This window comes from Grus americana, chromosome 14 (genome assembly GCF_028858705.1).
Source record: "Grus americana isolate bGruAme1 chromosome 14, bGruAme1.mat, whole genome shotgun sequence".
Classification (NCBI taxonomy): Eukaryota; Metazoa; Chordata; class Aves; order Gruiformes; family Gruidae; genus Grus; species Grus americana.
Window position 1 is genome coordinate 2,704,664 of NC_072865.1, and position 22,389 is coordinate 2,727,052.

At 44.7% G+C, this 22,389-nt stretch overlaps 1 protein-coding gene across 2 annotated transcripts in view; it reads right to left on the reverse strand.

Moving 5' to 3' along the window:
* Window positions 1-18,150: 18,150 nt before the first annotated feature.
* The window catches only part of FSTL4 (follistatin like 4), a 231,798-nt gene continuing 227,559 nt past the window's right edge, over window positions 18,151-22,389 (reverse strand). For both annotated transcript variants that reach the window (XM_054842215.1, XM_054842214.1), the window contains one exon: window positions 18,151-21,616. In XM_054842215.1, the coding sequence (XP_054698190.1) occupies window positions 20,914-21,616 (703 nt within the window). In that variant the 3' untranslated portion in view covers window positions 18,151-20,913. The remainder of the gene's footprint in view (window positions 21,617-22,389) is intronic.

Here is a 22,389-nt window from a genome sequence, read left to right on the forward strand (position 1 = left end):
GTTAAAACTCAGACAGTAAATTAAATATTTACTTTTTCCTCCTCAGGTACCTTTGGTTCATCAGGAGAATTTGAAGTGGTACTAAATGCAGAGGAGCAGCTGGGATGCAGTGGGAGAGGGGCTGGGGCTGTGGGCACGGTGGTGGTGGTGATGGTGATGGTGATGGTGATGGAGGTGATGGTGGTGGTGATGGTGGTGGTGGTGATGGTGGTGGTGATGGAGGTGATGGTGGTGGTGGTGATGGTGATGGAGGTGATGGTGGTGGTGGTGATGGTGGTGGTGATGGAGGTGATGGTGGTGGTGGTGATGGTGATGGAGGTGATGGTGGTGGTGGTGATGGTGGTGGTCATGATGGTGGGGGTGATGGTGGTCCTCAGCAGAGCCCCGTGTGCTCCAGGCAGCCCTCGCCCATGAAGCCACCAGGGCATCCCCTCACAGACTCTTTCACTCAGAAATTGTAGATATTGCGTAAACGCTTTCCTGGGATTTGACACTACAGATTGTGGAAGTCCAGAAGATCTGCTAAGAGCTGATTCAGCAAAGTGATGAAGCCTACATCTAAATTCCCCTTAAAATCACTGCAATGTGAACAAGTGCTTACTGTTTAGGAGATTATGTGCGTTTGAGTATGAGTGAGTTTAGGTGGGAGCGTGGAGTCATGCCTTGGGCTGAAGTGCTTGGAATCAGAGCCTGAATAAGGTCTCCCACAGTTAAGTTTTATAGACTTGAGATATGAGCAGTGTGCTAGCAACTGAACTTGTGATTTTGCTATTTAAAAATCAAATGAACTAGGATTCCAGTCTTTCATGCTTTTCTCCCCTTATTCTTGAGTAATATCTGTGCAACCATTGAATATTTTGTTCTACTTCATTTCATTAGAAACTGATGTGGCCAAAATAATTCTGGTTTTACTGTTGGTGCCCAGCTAATGTTTCCTTTCATTTCATTATTCGTTTCATTCACTTGGCCTGAAATTGATGCTTGATTATCATGTAAACTACTTTTCAAATGCACTTCTGAACTGCAAAAATACAGTAGCGGCCGGTACAATGTATTCCAGTACCGTTAGCCCAAGTGACAAGATACAGTGGATGTTAATAAGGTCAGAGTCAATGGTAACCCACCCAAGTGGTGCTTTTCTGTGTGACTTGTAAAGGTGGATTATAAACACATCCAGCAACAGTCAAAAAAGCAATTTAGACACAATGAGCTTATGTCACTCCACCATATGGACTTTATATCTCCCACATCCTTTATTCCACGTACAGTTTTTTTTCTCTCTCATGTGACTGCTTGCCGTGACAGCTGTGCAGTGTACAGAAACCCCTGAAATCTGAACTAGACAGTGCACTGATCTTATATTTGCAAATAGATATGAATTTATTGCGGGAGCAGGGGATAACTGTTTTGAGTTTTGGAGGTTTCTCTCTGCTTTAGAAATGACTGGCAGAAGGTCAGTGAATATGTGGAGAGGTAATATAAGAGAACTTTGGCAGATCTGCTTTGCAACTCACACACTTTTTAGGCATTCTATTTCATAAAAGACAGAAAAAGGAACTTCAGTGCAATTTACTTTGGACGTTAATTGGAGCAGACATTCAAGTCTTAAGTAAATCAGCTCTATATCATTTGACACACAACATTACTTCAATTAGTATGACTTTCACCATTATCTAGACAGAGGAAAAGATGTACCATGCTAATCAGAATATTAAAGTGACACTAGCATTTATATATTATGAATATTTACTTAACAAATGAATGCATGATAAATGAGATTAGTCTAGAAATCTTTTTCAGTAGAGAAGATGTGGATTTTTCCCCCTGCAGGAAATTCTTTCTTGTCTCTAATTCAGTTATCAAATTTTCAGTGCATCTTAAGCCGATACCTCCTTCCCCCCCACAGAGCAGCTCATGTCGCAGCTCGTTCGGGGGTTTCTGCACAGACGGGAACTGTAGAGAACCTGCAGTTTTCTGAATGGCCCATGAGGCTGAAAGCTGTTTTGAGGCAGCTCTTTTATGGGTGTTTCTATGCCAGTTGACTCAACCACAGATAACGGGTCAGAGCACTGTGATCACAGGCTCCATAGGTTACCGTGTGGACTATCTAAAGCTGAACAAACTCCAGGTCCAATGTCAGGGCAGATGTGCCTGTGCTTAGGCTTGTGGACGTACACCTTCTCTAGTGCTCTCCCAGGAAGACTCACGTACCCGTCAATATCCTGGTTATTTCTGGATCACGCAGGCAAAGCACAGCTCCACATCTGTGTGTAAGCTTCAGCACCCAGAAACAGAGGTATCTGCCCTCCCTGGAGTGTGTGCAGTTGTAGGTTTTTCTCTGAATTTTGTTTGCTTGAGGATTTTTTTTTTTTTTTTTTTTTTTTTGGAAAAGGCACATTTTCAGGACCAGGAGAACAAAGAGGTTCAAAATAGCCTCTGTTTCCTATAGAATGCATGCTGATAAATGCTGACCTCAGGCTCCGCGTTGAGACGTGCACTGGTCTTTACTTTGAAAACTCACAGTCAGAGTCAAAGCAAATTTCACACATTTCCTCCATGGATAACCACCTGGAGAAGGACACAGGACACGCAGGCTCTTCTCATCCACCAGGCAAAGGGTAGGGAATATACAGGGATTGGCTCCTCAGTGCTGAAAGCCCCAGGAATTTTTAATAACAGTCTAGTCTAGGATGGAATAATCTTCAGGAGGTAAAAAAAGAGTCTTCAGCAGCTCATTGCTGAGCATAGCAGTGATGTATAACCAGGGGCTCTTGTCTGTAGGGGTACATCAGGGCCGAGGTTTCAGCACATCATCTCCTGCTCTCTTGGACATCACAGGGCCCCTGCTCTGTGTTTAAGATGCGGTTAGCTCCAATGTTGGCGTAGAGCAATTTGTACCGTAAACTTGTGCTAGGATTGTCACGATCATTTCTTGGCCATCCATCACACCAGTATCTCTGTGTCCTTATGTAGAGCAAGTGACACCTTCCAGCAGCAAAGGAACTTTGATTGCATCTTATCCAGAGCTCAGCACAGAGGGTAGCTCTTCAATAGCTCTGTCTAGAAGGGTAAATCAGCTGTCTTTGCTGCATTCTTCCACCACGTACAAAGTCTTGGGAGGAGATTTTGTTGTGTGGGTGACTGTGATGTGGCTCCTGCATTGATTTATTTTGCTTTATTTCATGCTGTTCAAGTTCGTTCTCTCCAAAGCCTTTAATCTTCCCGGAGGGAAATTGAAAGTGCTGACACAAGCCATCCATACACACCGTGACCCTCACTGGGACTTGCCCCAGACTCTAAAAAGAGGAAGAGGGGGGTTATAAGGACCCATGATTGCTAGTGAAAATGCAGATACAATGGTCTGTCTCCCCAGCTGACCTGCCCTGGATGTCCCAGCAGTTTCACCCACAGCGAGCACGTGGGCAATGCGGCCCCGTGCTTGTGCGGGGGGCTGGCCGTCCTTCCTGCCCAGACAGACAAACTGTGCCTGTCACTACACTCCTGCCCATCAATCCTACCTTGTTGACTTCTCCTTAAACAGAGGAAGTCAGCAACTGCAAAATCCAGTAGCGAGCAAGGCTCGTTTTCTTGGAGAGTGTGATGACCATTGACAGGGTTTGTATGTGTGACTGACACAGTAGATTAATTTACAATAAAAATGCAACTTTCACTTAAATGACATCAGGAGATATCTTTAGTGCTATGCTCATCTGCCTGAAGGGACAATGTGGTTTTCTGTTACTGCTAAGATGCACAGTAGCATTGCTCGGCTGACTTGGTTTTATTTTATATTGTGCTGCCAGTTCAATTACAAATATAGACAAGCTGCATCAGTGGCAATAAAGCATCCGTCCACCGAAAAACAGCTTCCTCTGCCATTCAAACAGCCAGGGCACCTAAGAAATCACTGGTCACTTTTGAAAATGTGATATCATTGTAACTATGAAAAAGGTAGGTGTCTGGATTTCCTTGTCCCCTTAAAGACACTGTTTTGCCCAAGTGAAAATATATTTGTTGATCTTTTATAGTACCCTTCAGGTTTGGAATAGGCATGTCACATCCACGATAAGAGTAGATTTCTGTATCAAGAATGTCCCTTTCCGTTACTTCTATTTGCCTAATGTGTTGATTTTACGCGCCTTTGGAAAAACTGCAGTTTGCACATACTTAGCTAAGCTATTTAAGATTTTTTGGAAGTCCCGTTAATCCAGGTTTTTGCCAAGACTGGGCAGGCTGTGGCCTGGGACACTCCCTGCAACTGCATCTCTGGCAGCGACGTGTATGCAAGGAAGGCCGCATGATGAAGTTGCTTGATTTTTGAACACTTGACACCGTGACCTTAACGATGCCCTTTTAGCACAGCTTCTGCCTTTGTCAATGCCTTCGGATGTGTGTGGGGCTGAAATTTCATTTTCTTTGCCATGCAGAGAAGCGACCTAACTTCCACGCTCTGTTTTACCCTTTTTATTAACGTTATCTTGCCATGGGACAGGGGGTGAATGCAAGAAGAGTCGAGTGTGAGTTGATTCTCCTGGTATCTTATTGTCTGCAGTACATAAATCTTGAGAAGTGTGCTTTGAATGGGAAAGGATACCAACTTAATGATACATTTACTCTAACTACGGCTGGGCGTGCACAGAATCCTAATGTCTGCTGCAGACTCTTCATTGTAACAGATGTTGCTCTCTGCTTATAAAGTAAGTTTATTGCATTAGCTGTCTGTAAGCAGTTTACTCTCTAGAAGATTCATAAAGTAAATTAAAATTATCTAATTATTTGTTATCTAATTTAATAGAGAGATGGTCTTGATCTTCAGATATTACACATTTATTATTATATTACAAGGCAGTGTGGCAGAGGTCCCTTTCTGAGCTCTGAACAGCTACTGAACGTGAAGAGAAACCTCTACGAATGCACGGCAATGTCTGGAGATCGGCTGCAATAGCCTTACCAGCGACAACTCACTGGACTATGACTTTTATTTATAGATATTTTCCTGTGGATACCTGTCCCTCTGCCTGTTAACCTGTCACCTAGCTGAGTCCTGCTGCTCTTGGCAGCTTGCTCTGCGGTCGAGAGCCCGGCTCTGCCGCGACGTCTCTGACGTGTCCCTGCTCGCAAGGTTCGTCTTCTGCCAGGTCCCTGCTGAGATGTCACGGCACGGAGCAAACAGGAACGCTCCAAGCAGACCACGGCGGTTCCTAGGCTTAGCTGATGGCCCAAACAGTGTTTATTTACTAATCCTTAGTTAATTCTCCTCTCCGCACCCAACTGACCATTCTGCTTCCAAAGCTGATAGAGTGCCACCTCCCCCCTGCTCTCTGGGCTCCTGGCTTTTTTCCTAACATCTTTGTCCTCAGCCTCGCAGGCTCTTGAGTTGGGGTGCAAGAGGTTGTGTCCATCGTCTGGGAACGCTCTGCAAACCGTGGCACGGCCCATTGCCTTCTGCTTCATGCTCAGCGCGAGGTGAGACGGGGTCTTGGTTTGGAGCAGAAAGTCCCACGCACTTGAAGGGGAGAACAATTGAGCCCTCCTTTTATTGTAATGCTGATACGTACATTTTATCCTGTAATTTTCTGAGTCATTATAACAAATTGCTCATGCTGGTGTCACTCATTTCCCCACAGATCTCTTAACTCCCAAGTCAGCATGTAACAAGCTGCAAATGGTATTTCAAAATGAAAAATCACAGGTGTTTTCTGGATGTCATCCAAAGAAAGGAGCGCGGATTTCAGGCAGAAATCAAATCAGACCACATGGAAAGATCCCCCCTGAACATCTCAGACAGTCCACAGATGGTCGTCGTGACATTAAGAGCCAACCTTCTCACCTGGGAAACCCATGGCCATGAGCAGCAAAAGTATACATTTAAATTAAGTCTTCTATAAAAAGCTTTCAATAAGGAAGGGCTGAAACAGCAGTAATGCCACGTCACAGACTTCGGTGCTGGAGGAGAAACAGAGGAGAGAACAGCCTTTGCTGATACCATGTCCTGACTGCTAAACGTAATGAAAATCCACATCATCTTCAGAAAGCCGCTCAATTATATATATATATATATTTATATATACACACACGTACATGCGTACATTTTCCTTCTTTGCACTTACTCTTTTTGCTTTGGGCAGAGGTGCCATGCTGTTTTCCAGCGCAGGGTACACGCGTATGTGTGCTCTGTTATTATCAGACCACGGTAATGGCTTTCGCTGGCATCTAATAGACGACCATCCTGGAGAGGATCTTTTGAGACGATGGTAGTGCAGCCCAGATTAACTATTTATGGAAGAAATTGCTTGGTGATAATGTTAGGTTTTGTTGCAACTTAGACTTTTTTATGTTTTTATGTTATGCAGGAAGCACTGTAATATAGTAGTAGTATCACTTTCATGTAGTTAGTATTTGTATTGCGTATAGTTTATTCCATTCTGTTCCTGATTTGCTCAAGATGTTGGGGAAGTCCTCTATCTTTTCCTTATCCCTCTCTGCACCTGACAACCACATGAATACATGTCATTTACAAAGAAGATACCAAACCCTTAGCAGAATTCCTTATGTCTTTGCTTAAGCCCGCTGGATAAATATATGTGTGTGTGTGTATATATATATATATATATATAGGCACTGGATAAATATATGTGTGTGTGTAATATATATATTTATATAGAGAGACATTATCTATTTCTGATGATGGTGAAAAGAATAACACAGTTACAAGAGAGCCTTACTCTTGGGTTACCTGTAATTCTGAATAACTGCATAACTGTTACCTCAGGTAGGACCTGTCAGAGTACGCCCAAGGCTGATGTAACCAAAATTCATTTCTGAAATTAAAGATATGAATGTTTGGGTACATGCTTGTTTATTATCCAGCCTTTCCTTTCTGAAAATATTTGAATGTACAAAATTATAAATAGCACTTTTCATCACCAAAATGTAGCTACTCGTAAAAGCACATAAAATCCCCAAATTTACACAAAATGGAAGAAATAAACCATGGGATGTTTTTATTTAAAAATAATAATAATAAAAAACCTATTTGAATAAGGACTGGTTTATGTTGAGGTGCAGGATTTCCCTTTTGCTGTTCCTTTTTCTCTGCAGTGACTACAACTGAATTCCTGAGATACATGTGTTAGTTGTGAAAACACTGTCACAAGGTGTCTCGGCTTTAATACTGCAAGAAATACAAATCCTACATCTGTAGGAGAATATTTTGTGTTTGGCTTGGCAAAAATAGCTGTAGGGAAGCTATGGTGCTGGGTTTTAATGTACCGTGTTGTTAATGATAACTACTTAATATTTTACTTGTATGTTCCTTTGGGTTCGTTTAAGCAGCAGCTCTTCTAAACACTGCAGAAAGATGTAAAATGATAAATTAAGCCAGGTCAAAGAGGAGAAATTATTTTAAATGAATACAAACATCTAATTTGTCTGGACTTTTAATGAATTGAAACGCCAAAGTTGCTAGACATGACAGCATTGTAAATCCTATTTATCTCCACTAAAATTTCCTGATTTTTCCCCACCCTTTCTCTGTGCACTCATACATCAAGTCAATGTAGGGAGACTTGCTCTACTAAAGTGGAACCCGAAGTCAAGGTTTCCAATCCCGGGTACCCACGGGGCCACCTTTGGGTAACGCCTGACTGGTCCAAACTGGGATCGTGCAGCCCAAACCTGCCGGGGCACGGGAGGGTGCGGTGTAATCTGTATACGCGCCACTTCCAGTTGCCATAGTATTTGCTGGATTCATTGATATTTCCATATGACTATTTTTAACTAGTGATCCTGGGCTGCCCCTCAAAGGTTATGATTACATGTAACCCCAAGCTATGCCAGACAATCACAACTCAGTCTTTGCCTCTGGAGTAAAGGTACGAGAAGAATCGCTTCTTGGTGTTTTTGCCATCACGGGATTTTTTCACACAGTCCTAATAGGAACAATTAATGCATGTGACATATATGACTTCTGTGGTCTACCCATATACGGTAGAGGCTGCTGCCTTGCCATATCATTAAATAATTAAAACACGTGGTGGCACAACCAAAAATGTAGTAAATAAAATGAAGTCACCCACTAAGATATTAAAAATATTGTTAGTTTTTGAATATTTATTATGGCATGATGAGCTTAATGTCAATTTAAACATTATCTTCTGATGTTTAAATGATGCTCCTTAGCTAAAGTATCTGTTACCACAGGATGATGAAATTGCACGCCCCATGTAGTGACCATAAAGTTGGGGGTTTTTTTTGTTTGTTTTTTTTTTTTTTAAAAAGCATATTGATTTAAACTTCTGCTTTTGCAGTTAATTACAAATTGGTGCTGCATCTGATGAACTTTTGGCTCAGCAGCACAGTCCATGAGCTGATTCACCCCTGGGCCAGCCGGGGCACTGGGCACACCGACACCAGGAGCGGGACATTTGCTCCACATCTGAGTAGAGCTCTTCCTACCCTGCAGCACCGCATCTCCAAAGGGAATTAAGGCCATAAATCCCCATAAGCTGGATGGAAGCCATTAGTGATCAGATTATTAGACTGCTAACAGCCATCTTAAGGGTTGCAGGTAGAGATCTTTTTTCTTTTTTGTTTTCCATTTTGAAAATAGCTTCTCCATCATCAATACCTGAAATAGGGGCAAATCCAGTATTCCTATTGACTGCTCCATATTCAGAAGACCAGTGCTCCTTCCAATTTCTTTTTTATGCCAGTAGCCAGTCAGAGCTCTGATCCTTTTTGTTCTGGACACTGCACAGAGAAGGGAAAGCAGCTTGCTGCCCTGAAATATTGCCCAGAGAGGCAGAAGGTGGAAGGACATCTGTGCTTCGTACACGGAGCAGTGGGAGAGGCAGACGCCCATCCTGCAATCAGCTCCATTACTGCTGCCTGGTTCCTGCTTCACTTTTTCACGTGCCTGTAGCAGGGATTAACATCTCCCAGGCAGCTCCCGTGCACATTTTGCAGCAGGCGTAGGTCCCTGTCCCTCCTCCCTCCACCAAAGTCACTCCATGAGGTGGCATTAGTCCCACCATCCCTACTATCTGTCTCGTCATGGGATCCGGTCCTGAGCACAAGCAGCGAAGGGCTCTCACGGACATTTCTCATGTTCCCGTGTGCGGGAACATCTGCAGTGCTTTGCTCTGCCGCCGGTGGAACTTCTCTGCGGTAAGTCCTCTGAGGTTGAAACCTCCATCATGCGCTGAGTTTTGTCCTGCAAAGCTTTGTTATCTTCCACGAACCATCTGACACCTTGATTGAGCAAAAGTAAATAAATAAGGGAAACAGAGGTTTATTGCTTTAGAAGCTTGCTGGAAACCATGAAGCATATCCTGATCTGTGAAAGGATTATAGTAACGGTGTATTAGATTCTTACAGATCTTGACTCACTTTCGTTCGGCACAGCCCTAGCCATCAGACGGCGTCTTGTCCCCATCACCCAGAAAAGTCACCCCCTCAGGGGAACGGCACGGCTCTGGGATCCTGCTGTGCTGGCTGGGGCCCCTGGGCTCCTTCAGCTCCCCGCTCCGGGCACAGCAGACAGCTCGCTACAGCCCTTCATGAGATTTGTCTAACGAATGTTTTCCTCTGGACAGGGGGAGAGGACAGCAAATCCTTGAAGATGCCATATTCACTTTATTGAAGGTCTGGAAAGCGGCAGCCTGTACCCAGGGCTGGGTGACCTGGGGTTTTTTTTGGCGCTGAGTTTTCAGCCTTTCACGGTGCGCTCTGGACCACCCCAGCCTTCCCGAGGAGGTGTGACAGTGAGCGTAAATCTTCCCAGCTATCACGTGCCCATCGATCGCGGGGTGCTTGGCAGCGGTCGGAACGGTTTTGTGAACAACGTCTGCTACAGACCCGACATCCATTAGCTGCCCCTCTCCTGCAACACCACAAATACATTATTTGCCCCTCATGAGCATCTCCTTCCAGGCTTGCATTAACACTGTTGCCACCACCGCCCCTAATTTATTGGTCAGGGTGTGCTTTTCAGAAATATTTACGGCCTGGCTTAATAGCGTGTCTGCATTTTGTTTGCTGCAGATGATAATTCAGAGATTTGTTCGACTGTCTTTCTTAAAGAAACACTTTGAAACATCTGCCAGTGGGTTTGATTCTATTGCTGGAAAGATTTAAATAAACACAACTTTAACATATTCTGTATCACCACTTGATGTTTTCTGAAGACTATATCAGCCTCCATCCTGCTCTGTTGATGCTTTGAAGGGATGTTTGACACAAACCTGATTATAGCTCCCAAAACTTGCTCCTTAACCAGAGTCCATTTTATCGGATACTGTCGCCATCGGACTCTGCGCCAGGAGACACTTTCTGGCGCTCTCACTCGTAAGGCAGCAGTCGAAGTTGCTAATAAATATGAGCCTGGCTATAAAACTGTGACCTGCATGGTCCAGTGCATTTTCCTGCTCTTGCCCAGGAGAGGCAGGTCCTGCAAAGCGGCTGGACTCCCGCAGTTCCCATTGCATCCAGGGAAACCGTGGGTGACCAGCAAGAGTTGGGAGTCAGCCGGTAGTCGAAATTGCAGTAATTAAACATAGCATCTTCTCTGCTGCCCTTATTCCTCCCACACTTGCCAAAACCATCCTGCCTCAATTAAAATTCCCTCTAGTGTGTCCGGAAAACTAGCGGATGAACTGGTTTTGGATGAAGTGGTGTGCCACTTGCACGACGGCTATTACTACTGAACATTTTTTCCCTTCCAAGCATTGTTGCGTACCGATGCACGAGCAGTAGCTTTGGGGTGTTTATTAGAGCATCCCTGAGTATCCCAGGCCCCTGAGCCCCCGCAGCCTCTAACAGGAGAAAACAAACAAAGCTGCGTTCGTTGACCGTAACGCAAATTTACTGCTACTTGTGCTGATGTTTTCAGCGTAATTCATTGCGGCTTGAAGAAGTTGGCTATCTATCTGCATAATTTCTCCTTGAATAGTTTTACTGCCACATGGGATACTGCAGGCCCTGAGCTGCCGGCTCTGCGCATAACCCCTCCGTGCATTAACGAGTCTCACTCAACGAGTGGTGCGCAGCAGCCTCCGCATCCCTGGGACTGAGCCCACGGTTTCTGCTGAGTCTTGGGTGCGATATTGTCCAGCTGATGGGGTTTGCTAACACCCGTCCTGTTAGGAGAAGCACTCCGGAGTGGCGATGGTCCTGCTGTGCACCCGCAGCCTGCACCATGCCGGGGATGTCAGGGCTCTGCAGACCTTGGGGCAAGGCATGCAGAGCAGCCCGTGCTGGTGACGTCAGGTTTTAGGGTACAGAGAGGATTTTTAGCCTCCCAAGCTGTCAAGTTGGGTGTTTTCATCAGCACTGATTTGAGCTGCTAAAGGAAAACAGTGTTCAAGAAAAATGACCAGCTTAGCCTTGCTACACAGGAAAACTTAAGAAATTCTTCACAAAGCTCGTGCCCTTTACCATTTAGCTTTAATGCAAAGCATAACCTCTAGCAATATATGCTGCAGTTAATATTGTTGACAAGCTAGGATGTCTTTCAGTGCAGTCTTCATGTCTTAATTAAATGGAATTTGTTTCAGCAAATAACGCTTGTCACAAGTAGGGGTTTTTTTTTGCCTTAGGACTATTACAAAGATGCTATTAGACATTTCGATAATCAGCCATCTGTGTCTCGGTGTTAAAATAGCTCCATGTGAAAACAGACTAATTTTTCCCAGGCCAAAATTATAATTATAAATTAAATACACAGACATGGGAGGCTAATCTTAAATATAAAACCACAGAGCCATAGTACACCGTGTATGAGAAAACCGGGAGCTCACCTATTCCAACCTTATTGCCTTTAGGAGAAGGTCTGCCACCAAAAGGATAAAATAGACACTGTCAGCAGGAGCTTTTGTCAAATTTTATTGCAAAATTTGAAGAAAAAGAGCATTTACGGTATCTATAGAGAGCACCTTGTGTGATTCTTTTTTGCCCCTCCTCTTTTATACTGGGTGTTACTGCAGCTACACTGAGTGAGTGGTACTACGTACCACATCAAAGCAAACACGAATGTATTTCAAATGTTGCACTATGCTGTGTTGGTACAAATCTCTACTAAAGTTGATGTATTAAAAATACTTCTATATATTTTATAAATAAGGGGGGGGAATTCACATGTACAAGCATTACAAGAGGAGGCTTTTTCAAGCAAAGCTGATTTTATTTATTTATTTTTTTTTTCCCATTGCACATTTTCCGGTGTATGTGTTCAGTGCTGAAAACTGTTATTAGTCTGTCTGAGACGAATGAACTTTAAGACTTTCAGCAAGACTCGAAGGGTAGGGACGTGCTGTACAGGACCGTGCACCACTGACACCAGCGTGCAAATTTTTCCATCCACGCAGAGGCTCCTCTATCAAGGGGAAAAGAAAGAACCACCCCAAGCCCACCTACTCGGGTTCCCGAGGCTTTTTCAGCAGGTTTTGTGGGGTTGTTTCGATTCACCTGCTGAATCAGCTTCTGTCTGCAGGATGAGGATCCAGGTTTGGGGATCATTGCCACGGCCGGGTGGGAATTTCCCTCGAGATTCCTGGCGCTATTTCTAGACTTGTGCTACAAGGTGAACTTAAAGGCCACATTGAAGTCCAGGGTGAATAAGGAATCCACATAGGCAAAACACAGGTTCGTGTGTCCAAAACGTAAAGCTGTAGTAAAAGAGGCAGATATTTGTCTATTAAAATGCAAATGGGTATTAAAATATTGCTCTCTGCTCTTCATGATTTAAGTACCGTTTGAATTTTGTTTTCTTCAGCCGTAGCTTTCAAATTTAATCACAAGTTTTCAGTGTCTTCAAGAAGTTTGGGGAAAGAAATAAAAAAAGCTCTTAGCCTGCAGTCCCCTCACCTTTTATTTGGAGAGAATCATAATTTGTTGGGTTATTGTTTTTGACCATATGTTTGCCCAAATATTTGTCCATGAGGAAGGGGTAGGACGTCTGGGATGTCCTGTGCTTGGGAAGGCTTCATGCCTTCAGAAGTGAGAACTTAGTGTAGTTAGTACACTTCAGGGATGCTATTATTTTTGCCGTGCACATACTCAGGGCTACCAGTGGTTAGTCTGGTTTAAACCGTGCAAATATAAAGTATCCAGCAAACTGACTCCATCAAGTCCATGTCTCGGTGGCCTCACCATCTCCTCACCGGCGTGGACACTGGTGCCAGGCTCCGTGCTCCTGCTCGTGGGGCTGGACGAAGCCACTGATGGGTGAGGGGAAGAACCAGCCACGGCCCACCAGCACTGGATGGTAGGGCAACTGCTGCTTTCCCTTCTAAACCTAAAAAACTCCCAAACCTTTATATCTGCATCAATCCTCTTACTCTCCCCTTCCCCATATAGCATCCTGCTATACGCCGAGCGGCTGATGGAGAGGGTTTTTAGCTTAATGCAGGACACTTTGGCTAACTCGGCAGTGGGCTCTTGCCGGTCACAGTGCGTGACATGGGCCTGCATTTCGGTCTGCATTTCTTTGGTGGTGGTGGCAGCGCAGGGCAGTGCTGTGCTTTCTGCTCCAGCATTTTTCCTGCCCTGTTGGCTTTAGAAATCACCGGTACCTGCTGGGGTTTGTGCTGATGTGGTCCATGTGTGAGGGGAGAAAGGGCAATGCTGCACCGGGATGTTGTCGACAAGCGTGATCACATCCCCTCCCCCCATCAAAAAAATAAAGGCTATTGAAGATATGAAAATTAAAAGAAAAAAAGGAATCCCTTGACAAGTTTTCAGGCTTGAGAAAATGCCTTGACTTGAGAGAGTAAAATCTGCTTAAGAAATCATAAAGAAACTGATGTATCTACTGGATTGAAATAATTTTAGAGAGAAAATACTGACTAATTTCGGCTACAGGATAAAGATGGCATCCTGCGTGCCAGCGGCTGGATGCCAGAGCCAGCCAGCTTTCAGGCTGAAGTTGTGTCTAATACAGAGCTGACTTTGTGCTGAGCAAGCCCGGGACGTGGAAAACTGCCGAGAGCGCGGGGCTTGCTGGCGCTTGCTCTCTGTGTCGATGTGTAGGATCTTCCTGGAGGAGTTCAGCTGTGCTCGACACAGCAGGGAATTTTATTTGCACTAGGACTAGATGTGCTGATGAGCTGGATGATGGGACCAACCCGAAGCTTAGCTATCAGGTGGGACACAGACCGTTTCAGGTCAGCCACTTGAAAGAACGTGATGGTAGAGAGGGTAATTAATAAGTCGGTAGTTAGCCTCTGTTTGTGGTCTGACAATATTTTTGACACTGTATTTTAAAATAATTGCCTTGGGTTCCATGTAAAAACAAGACTGGAGCCCAGTGAAACACTCCAGATGATACAGGTAAATATAATACAGCTGCTCATATTGAACTGTCTCCACGACAGGGTGTCCAGGGCCGATGATGGGAAAATTCTGCATGCTCCGTGCTCAGAGGCCGCTCGCAGGAGGTGCAGCAGGTACCGGCCTGCAGGTGCGGCTGTGCTAGAGCAGATGAGGGTTGAAAGCAGGAAACGGTACAGTTGTTTAAAAAATAAAAATTACTAGCAGACGCCTTGTTAGTCTTTCCTAGCTTGGTCGGACCTGCCTAAAGAAAAGCCGGGTGGGAGGCCAAGACGCCAGCCTGGTCTCCCTGCCTGACCCCACTCAGATCAGTCTTTGCAAGTCCTCGAAGCAAATCCTCTGTAGAAATTACGGACTTTCCTATGCAGAAACGTCCCTCCACTTTCTGGAAGTCAATTAACATTGAGTTTACTGTGGCCTGAAATAAAACTTTACAAACTCTCCCTCCGCAATATTCCTTGCCGTAAAAAAGAAATCTCCTCAGGTAATGCTCCACTCTCTGCTCTGCCGTGGTTACGGGGCGGTTGAAGTGCCAGCCATCATTGCACACTCTTGTTGGAAGTTAAAGATTAACTGAAAGCACAACGCTCTTGGGTTGGCCATCCGACGGAGCAGAGCGCGACGCGGCCATCAAGCCACGCACGGCATCACGCACATGCAGCTGTGGGGAGAAACCTTTGCTAATCCAGGGATTGGAGTTTTATTTCTGGAAATGCCGGTGCTCTGACCGTTGTAAATTGGGATGGGCTTCTTGTTTGAGTAGTGCTTGTCTTGTTTACTAGACGCAGCTGGCTTTCTGCTCTCCGCTGCGCTCGCTGCCTTTGTCTGATGGCTTTGGACAAGTGTCAAAGACACCACAGACTGCCAAGGGTTAGATGGTGAAGTGCTTAATTAAACGAGCCCCCAGGCAGTGGCAATTTGCATGGTAGAAGCACCGCAGCAGGGATGATTTGTTTTTCCTGTTTTTTAAAGTTAGTATTGGGAACTGTTTAAAAAAGCATAATGGCTCTTTTTGGTCATGTTTTTTTGTCTTGCAACTGCAAGCACTGGAAAATACGCCCCATAATCCCCCCTGTGTTTCCAAACTTAAGATGAGACCTGCAAGAGCCTTGCTCACCTTTGGGCTTAGTGCCACTAGCATGAGTTTTCATCCCTTTTCCAGGAATTTTTTCTTACGAGGGACAAATAAAATTACAAGAAGGTAAAAAAAGAAAAAAAACAACCAAAGGAAAATAGAGCTTCTTTACTAACCAGTCCTGTCTGTGAGGACCGTAAGTCACCCGAGGTGCCGAGGGTCATTAACAGCAGCGTGCAAAGGCACCGGTACATCTTCCCCCCCCGGGCTGCGCGGGGCCGACCTTTTGTGCCGTACACACCGCTGAACTGAGTTATGGGCTGGTGCAGAGAGTGGATCGGGCCAAGAACGTAACAAGATGCACTGGTTTGCTCCAACCATCCTGCTCCACCTGTACGGGCTGTAAATCCCACCCCACCGAACTGGGCAGCCGTGGGATTTCAGCACCGGAGGTGTTTTAGCAAACGGATTAGGCTGGGCTGCAACAGCCAGCTTGCATTGCACGGAATAAAAACAATAAATGAGAAAGCGCAGCTCTGTACGCGCAGCCTCCTTCATCGCCGGGAACATGGCCCCAGCCTGGGCTGCAGCTCAGCCCCACCGCTCGGGCACGAGCCCTGAACCAGTGCCTCTGCATTTTTGGGGGGGGGGGGGCATCCCAATTTTTACCAGATGTGAGCAGAGGTGGGATTCCTGCCTGTCTCTCCTCTCTGTTTTCAGGGTCATTAAAAAAAAACCCTCATAGCCTTGCTATTTCATTCTTTATCTTTAGAGACCAGTGCTAAAAGAGAACCAACCTTCTTGTGGAGGCAGGTTAAAAAGAGAGGTGACATTTCAGGTGTCTTTTTCGCCCTCTAGCAGATAGGACTGCTCTCGTCTCAGGCTCGCTGTGCTCGCCTGGGAATTTGTCCTGTCCTCACACCAAATATCACCGCGCCATCTCTTTTTTAAAAGAAACACACAAGTTTTCCTGCTCTCCAGATGGAGAGATTTCCCTGTCTTTTATTTCACTCTGCTTCAAAAATTTAACAAGGGAAGCAAATAAATAGAACCCCCTTGCTCCAGGGGGGGACTGGGTGAGGCTGGGTGGGAGCACACCATGGCGATGCCGCAGGAGCTGCGTCCACGTCGCGGCTGAGGTGCAACGTGCCGCGGCACCAGGGTAGAGGTGCACGGAGCGGGAAGCAGGGGTGAAATCCAGAAAAGGGTTCAAAGCGTTTGGGGAGCAGCAGCCGGCGGTGCCCGTTGGAAAGGACACGGCTGGCAGGGGAGAGGCACGCGAGGGGGGGGGGTGGGCTTGCCGGGCTGGGGAGGGGGAATGGGCTCTTAGGAGCCCGTAGCAGCACTAGAAGAGGTAAATATCACATTGATCTCTGCTTTGTTTGCCATAATCTGACTGTATTGTGGGGTTTTGGGGTTTTGTTGGCCGAAGAGAAAACGCACAAAGCAGTGAGTCGGGCAGCGAGCGCAGGTTTCCGACGGGAGGCAGAGTGGGAGCTGTAATCCGGTACGGAAACCAGGCGCTGGCTGCTGGCCTTGCGGGATGCACGTCGTTACAAGCAGCAGGATTTACCCCAGCTTTTCCAAGGGAGAAATGATCTGAGCGTGAGGTGGCGAGTCAGGGTACGCAGCAGGCAGGGAAATCCCTGGGGTGGAGCGTCCCTGTCCCAGGGGCTCAATGAAGAGAGGCAGCAACTATGGGATGCTCACTTAAAATAAAGCCCTGGATGGGGAGGCACAAAGGGGGTCTTAGGGGAAAAAAAATACAGGCACCGTGGCACGCCTGTATCTTTGATGAATAACCAGGTTATTGCACTCAGGTCAACTCTTACATCTCCCCCACCTCAGGTCCTGCTTTCCTGCCCGTTGTGCCGACCTGCTGTAAGGTCACGTGGGGAATTAGCTGTTATCTCCTCACAGAATTGAGATCTTGGCCTTTTTATCTGTTTTACGCAGTACCTCGCACACTACCGGGCACTCTAGTAATTAAGACCTAATCACGGTATAAATCAAGTAAATAAGTACTTGTCGACAGGTCATCAGGACTCGGGTGTCTCTCGGGCAAAGCCACGTTCACGGAGGTCAACACAGCCGAACAGCCAACCTCCTGCAGGGAGGGCGAAGTGGTTTTCGATAGCCCCCCCTCGCCAAGTCCCCTCTGCAGCCCTGCGAGGTTCCTGCCTCCCACCCATCCTGCGGACGTGCCCATCTCTGCCCACCAAAGTCTTTTGGGACTTCTCTTGATTTTGTTGTTTTGGTTTTTTTTTTGTAGTGGTAAAAAAAATAATAAAATCAAAGTATTAAATGATAAGAATATGTTAATTATTGTCAGAGACTCCAAATTAAGGCACTCGTGAGTCTTCTTTCCAATTTAAAAGTGGATGGTTTCTAAATAGTCACTGAACTGCATAGTTAAAGATGTTAAGTAAAAACTCTCACTCATTCAGAAAGTGAAAATACTGAGGGAAATACTAAGACAAAACAGTATTTCCGTAATACTGCTGTTGAACCTCAACGATGAATGGAAAATGCATCTCATCTTGGGGCTAGAGTCTTACTGTCAACCAGGGACTATTTTTTCCCACGATTCCAGTGTAAGAATACCCAACTGATATAAGAGTGATATAGGATAACCAAATGGTCATTAATTCAATTTAAATTCATTCCAATTAATCACTGTGATTAATTAATTTATTAGCTAGGTATTAGAAGTGAATTGGTGGAGAACACGAAGAGAGTGGGAAAGAAACTGCAAACAAGGAAATGTAGTCTCTTTGCGACAGAGCTGAAAGGCAAAAACGAGTTGAAACTTTTTTTGAGTATATATAAAATTTCTGTGTCATAAAAAAAATAAAATCAGAGTAACAAATGTGCAGCACTTTAATGTCAGATTTGACTGTCATTGGAACTGTTCACAAGTAGTGTGGACAATCTAAGTTGTACTTCATTTTCTAAGTATGATATATAACCATTAGGATAATTTAGAAAACACATCACCAGAACTTGGGCTGAAGAGGGAAGAAAGGGAACATCTTTGGAAGGTCCAAGTGGGAGTTTTCAAGTGAACGCTATTCCAATATTTTGCGACAAACAGGAAGAAGTGAGGTCTGTTACACATCTTTCACAGCCTATATATAAACCAGCCTCAAGGATATTTACCTGAACAGATATATACAGTTTTTTTTAAATATTCTTAAAAAAGTAATATTTGCTTGATCTATGACACAATGAACGCCTCTACTGGGAAACTTACCATAGGCATAATAAAATATTCAAGAAGTCATAAAAGATAACACGAGAGCAGTGTTCGGCCTTCGTAAAACACATTTAGGATGGCTGCAATGTATGGATACAGCTTTGTTCAAGAAAGGAGTTGTGCATATTTAAAGGTACTTACAAAGCTGGTCTTCTCCTTTCCTTGACACGGCTATGTTTCCTAACCAGATGAGTAGAAAATCATGGACACCATGCATTGCTGAAGGAAGGCTACGCCAATCTGGTTTGTATGCCTGTGTTGCAATGATGGGATAGTCTCTTCTAACCCCTATGGCTCATAAAAGAGATGTAGGTTTCAGCCTGTGGGTGGTGAAGGGCAATTTCAAGGACTCCATGTTCAATGAATTCATAGGATTCAGCTCCCCTTCGTCGTCTGTCTGAACAGATTTTTATATATTCTCTATAGAACCGAAATGGTTTAAATTACTTCAGGTCTACAGCCATGCTAAAATGCTACTCTTTTGGTAAAAGTTTAACATTTAAAGCAAAGATTACCAGTGCTAGCCTGCCTCCTTCTCATTTAAAATCCCTCTGTGTGCATTGTGAAATGGGTGACTTTAAGCATCTGTGGAGGAAAATAATTACCGCGCCACTACCTATCACTGGACGTGTTTGTTCAGCAGCTGCTTTCGTACAAACTCTGGGCAACAAGGTCATTCGCACAACGAGCTGGGTCTTTCAAAAGGCTGACGGGTGGCTCCGATGCAACAGATGTTTACCTTCAGAGAGAGTTCTCACCCACCTCAAGACCACATTTTCAAAGCGGCTCCTGGGATACAACAACTGGGATGCGCCCGTTCATGGTGGCAGTGGTGCTCACCTGGTTTGTGCCCCTTTGCAAGCCACAGCTGCTCTTGCCCTGATTACTTCACGGTGATGCATATAGAAAGTTACAAAAACGCAACTAGAAAAGTTTTTATATCTTCCAAATGTGCAAATGGATCTATATTTTTACGGCAACTCAACTGAAATTTCTCAATGCCAGCTGTTGCATTCTAGGGTAATCCAGCTGGTTTTACATCAATCTCTTTGCTCATAACTAAAAGATAATTGACTATAAACAAGTGTACTATAAATGGGAAGGAAAAAAACCACAAAGAAAAACTGTTTCCCCGGATGTCTGAAAAGAAATAGGCAAATTAAGGCTATGACTAGAAAATGAGTGAGTTTTCTATTAAAAATAGCCTCTGTCATTGTAGCTATTATTTTAGAAAGAACCAAGTGACTTCAGTGCTATTAAATATTTAATGAGCGAAACCAACGAGTTCTAGAAGGGTTGCTGCCTCCTATGGGAATAACCGTAACTAATTCTCTGCCCCTGAAGAGCAGATTTTGCATATTGTGCCCAAGCTGACCGCACTCACAAGCTGCTGAAAGACTAATGCCCCCTTCTCAACAAAAATTTTTACAAACTCCGACACCTCCCCCTCAGTGTTTCCTGGCTTTTACCCACTCTAATGGCCTGGATATTTCATAATGCCAAATTTCTCAAATACAATCACACAGATATGCATTAGAAGAGGGGGGACTCGTAACGTTGCCTTCAGTAGTACCAAGAGCAAAATTAAGTGCAGAAGAAAGTGAGCTGACAGTTACTATTTCTGCTATGCCTCCTTCTGAAATCACATCCGTGGATCCTCCCAAAGCCATCCTGCAGAGAAAACTGATCAGTTTTCATTTAAATCGCTCTCCTAGGTTTCTGTGGTTTGAAAACCGCTCTCTGATGCTTAGTTTCCCTCATCATCCAAAGGTGAATTTTAACTTAAGCATTGTCATTGCTTCTGTGGTCTCTCTGTGTTGGGGTGGGGTAGTCAGCACAGCCAACGGGCAAGGTATACAGGGAAGAAAAACCGATGGCTTGAACATAACATAAAAGCTCCTCAGCATGGAAACTCAAAATCTGTTTTGTTCTGCAGAATCACTAGGTTTCGTGGCTTATACGATATCTCAGTGGAGATATTATTCGCTTCCCAGCATTTTTCTCATAACCACAAATCATACCCCCAAATAAAAAACATCCCTTCAAAACCACTTCCTATTAGCAGAGCATACCTTATATTATAAAACTTGCAAGTAGACCAGTGTTGTACCATGAAGCCTATACAGGGGTTTTTTGTTTTTTCTTTTTTTTTTTTTTTTCCCAGTGTAAAAATATACAATGCTACTGCTCATTTGTTGCAGCGTAAAGGTCCAACCGGTACTTGCCTGCCAAAGGCTCTGCTGCTATTGCCCTCTCATACCTCTCCAACCCAGACCACTGTGTTACCCCTCCTTATACCTGAAACCTCACAGCGTAACGTATTTTGCCTCCCATTTATAACAAACAATGAATCTTTAGCTGGTGTAATGAGATACTGTCCAAATAACCCACTGTCTTTCATAATTCTGTTGTAGTTGCTCCAGGGCCAGTCTTTGGATGTGATAGGGTCCTTTAAATTCTTCAGTACATTCATTTTCCCCGTTGACAGCTCTACAAAAAGCACATCTGTTTGCAAATGTGAAGTAGCATATATATAGTACTGATTGCCTTCAGTGAAAGAGGGTTGAAATGTCAGATCAGATACGTGTATGTTTGTTTGTAAGTCATAAATCAACTTGATTTCCCCTCGGACAGATAGAGCCTGGACTTTGATCCTGCCACTGTCTTCATCCGCACTGACCAAATAGCGTCCGTCTGGTGAGATATAAGGTGTGCCCGACACGTCGCTGTTGGGGCCGATGACGGCATCGGTAACACTGTCAATAATGAGCTGCGGTGACGCAGCCACCGACCGATTCCTCCTACACTGGACAAAGAAGTAACCGCCCAGGTGGGTATAAGCCATGGTCTGCGGTAGGCAGCTATAGTTTTTGAAGTTGATAGTCTTGATGTGGGTCACAGTTTCCAGGTCAATTTTGTGAACTGCGGATTTTGACTTGTTAAAGATGAAGCCAAACCTGAAATAGAAAACATGACACTGAAGTCATCTCTGGAGACATGGCGATATGCTTGAGAAAAGACGAAAGTCAGCAGAACGGGGAAACTCTATCCTGTTCGTTTTGGAAGCTTGTGCAATAATGCCATCTCTTTTCTGTAAGAAATCTCTCGTTTTAGTGCTTCTAAAAAGTGCTAGAAGGAGGTATATATTTCAGTTAAAATTAGCAACATGATCCTGCAAGCTAGGATATGTGCTCGGATATTTGAATAACATCTTCAAGAGCTGAAGCCTTTTATCGGGAAGACCAATTTACAATAGGAATAATACCAAGGTTGGGTGTTTTGTAGGCTAGTGTTGACCAATTTTGTATTTAATCTGTTTCAGGCCTAAAGAGATGTCATTCAATATATACTCAAGACTTCTTCAACCTCAAAATAGAAAACTGTTCAAAATAAAGCACATCCCTGCCAGGATGGGGCCAGAGAGCAACTTCGAGCTGTGTGTATGACCATTGAGTGAAGACCATGCCCAACCTCATCTCCTAAACTATTGCATCAGAGGCTAGCTGTGATGTGCGTTAGCTACCCGTGGTGCCTGGGGACCACTGCAGGAGCTGGCAAGGCTGAGGTGCAGAGCAGACTGCCTTAAGCACCGTCCCGCCAGCCCCGGGAAGGTGTAAAACATTTCTCGTGGAATATAACCAGCCGGGGTGCACTGAAGAAAAGGGGTCTCTGTTTTCTGTCTCAAGAGAGGGCAGACAACAGTGAGCAGAGAATAAATGTTCTGTAAAAG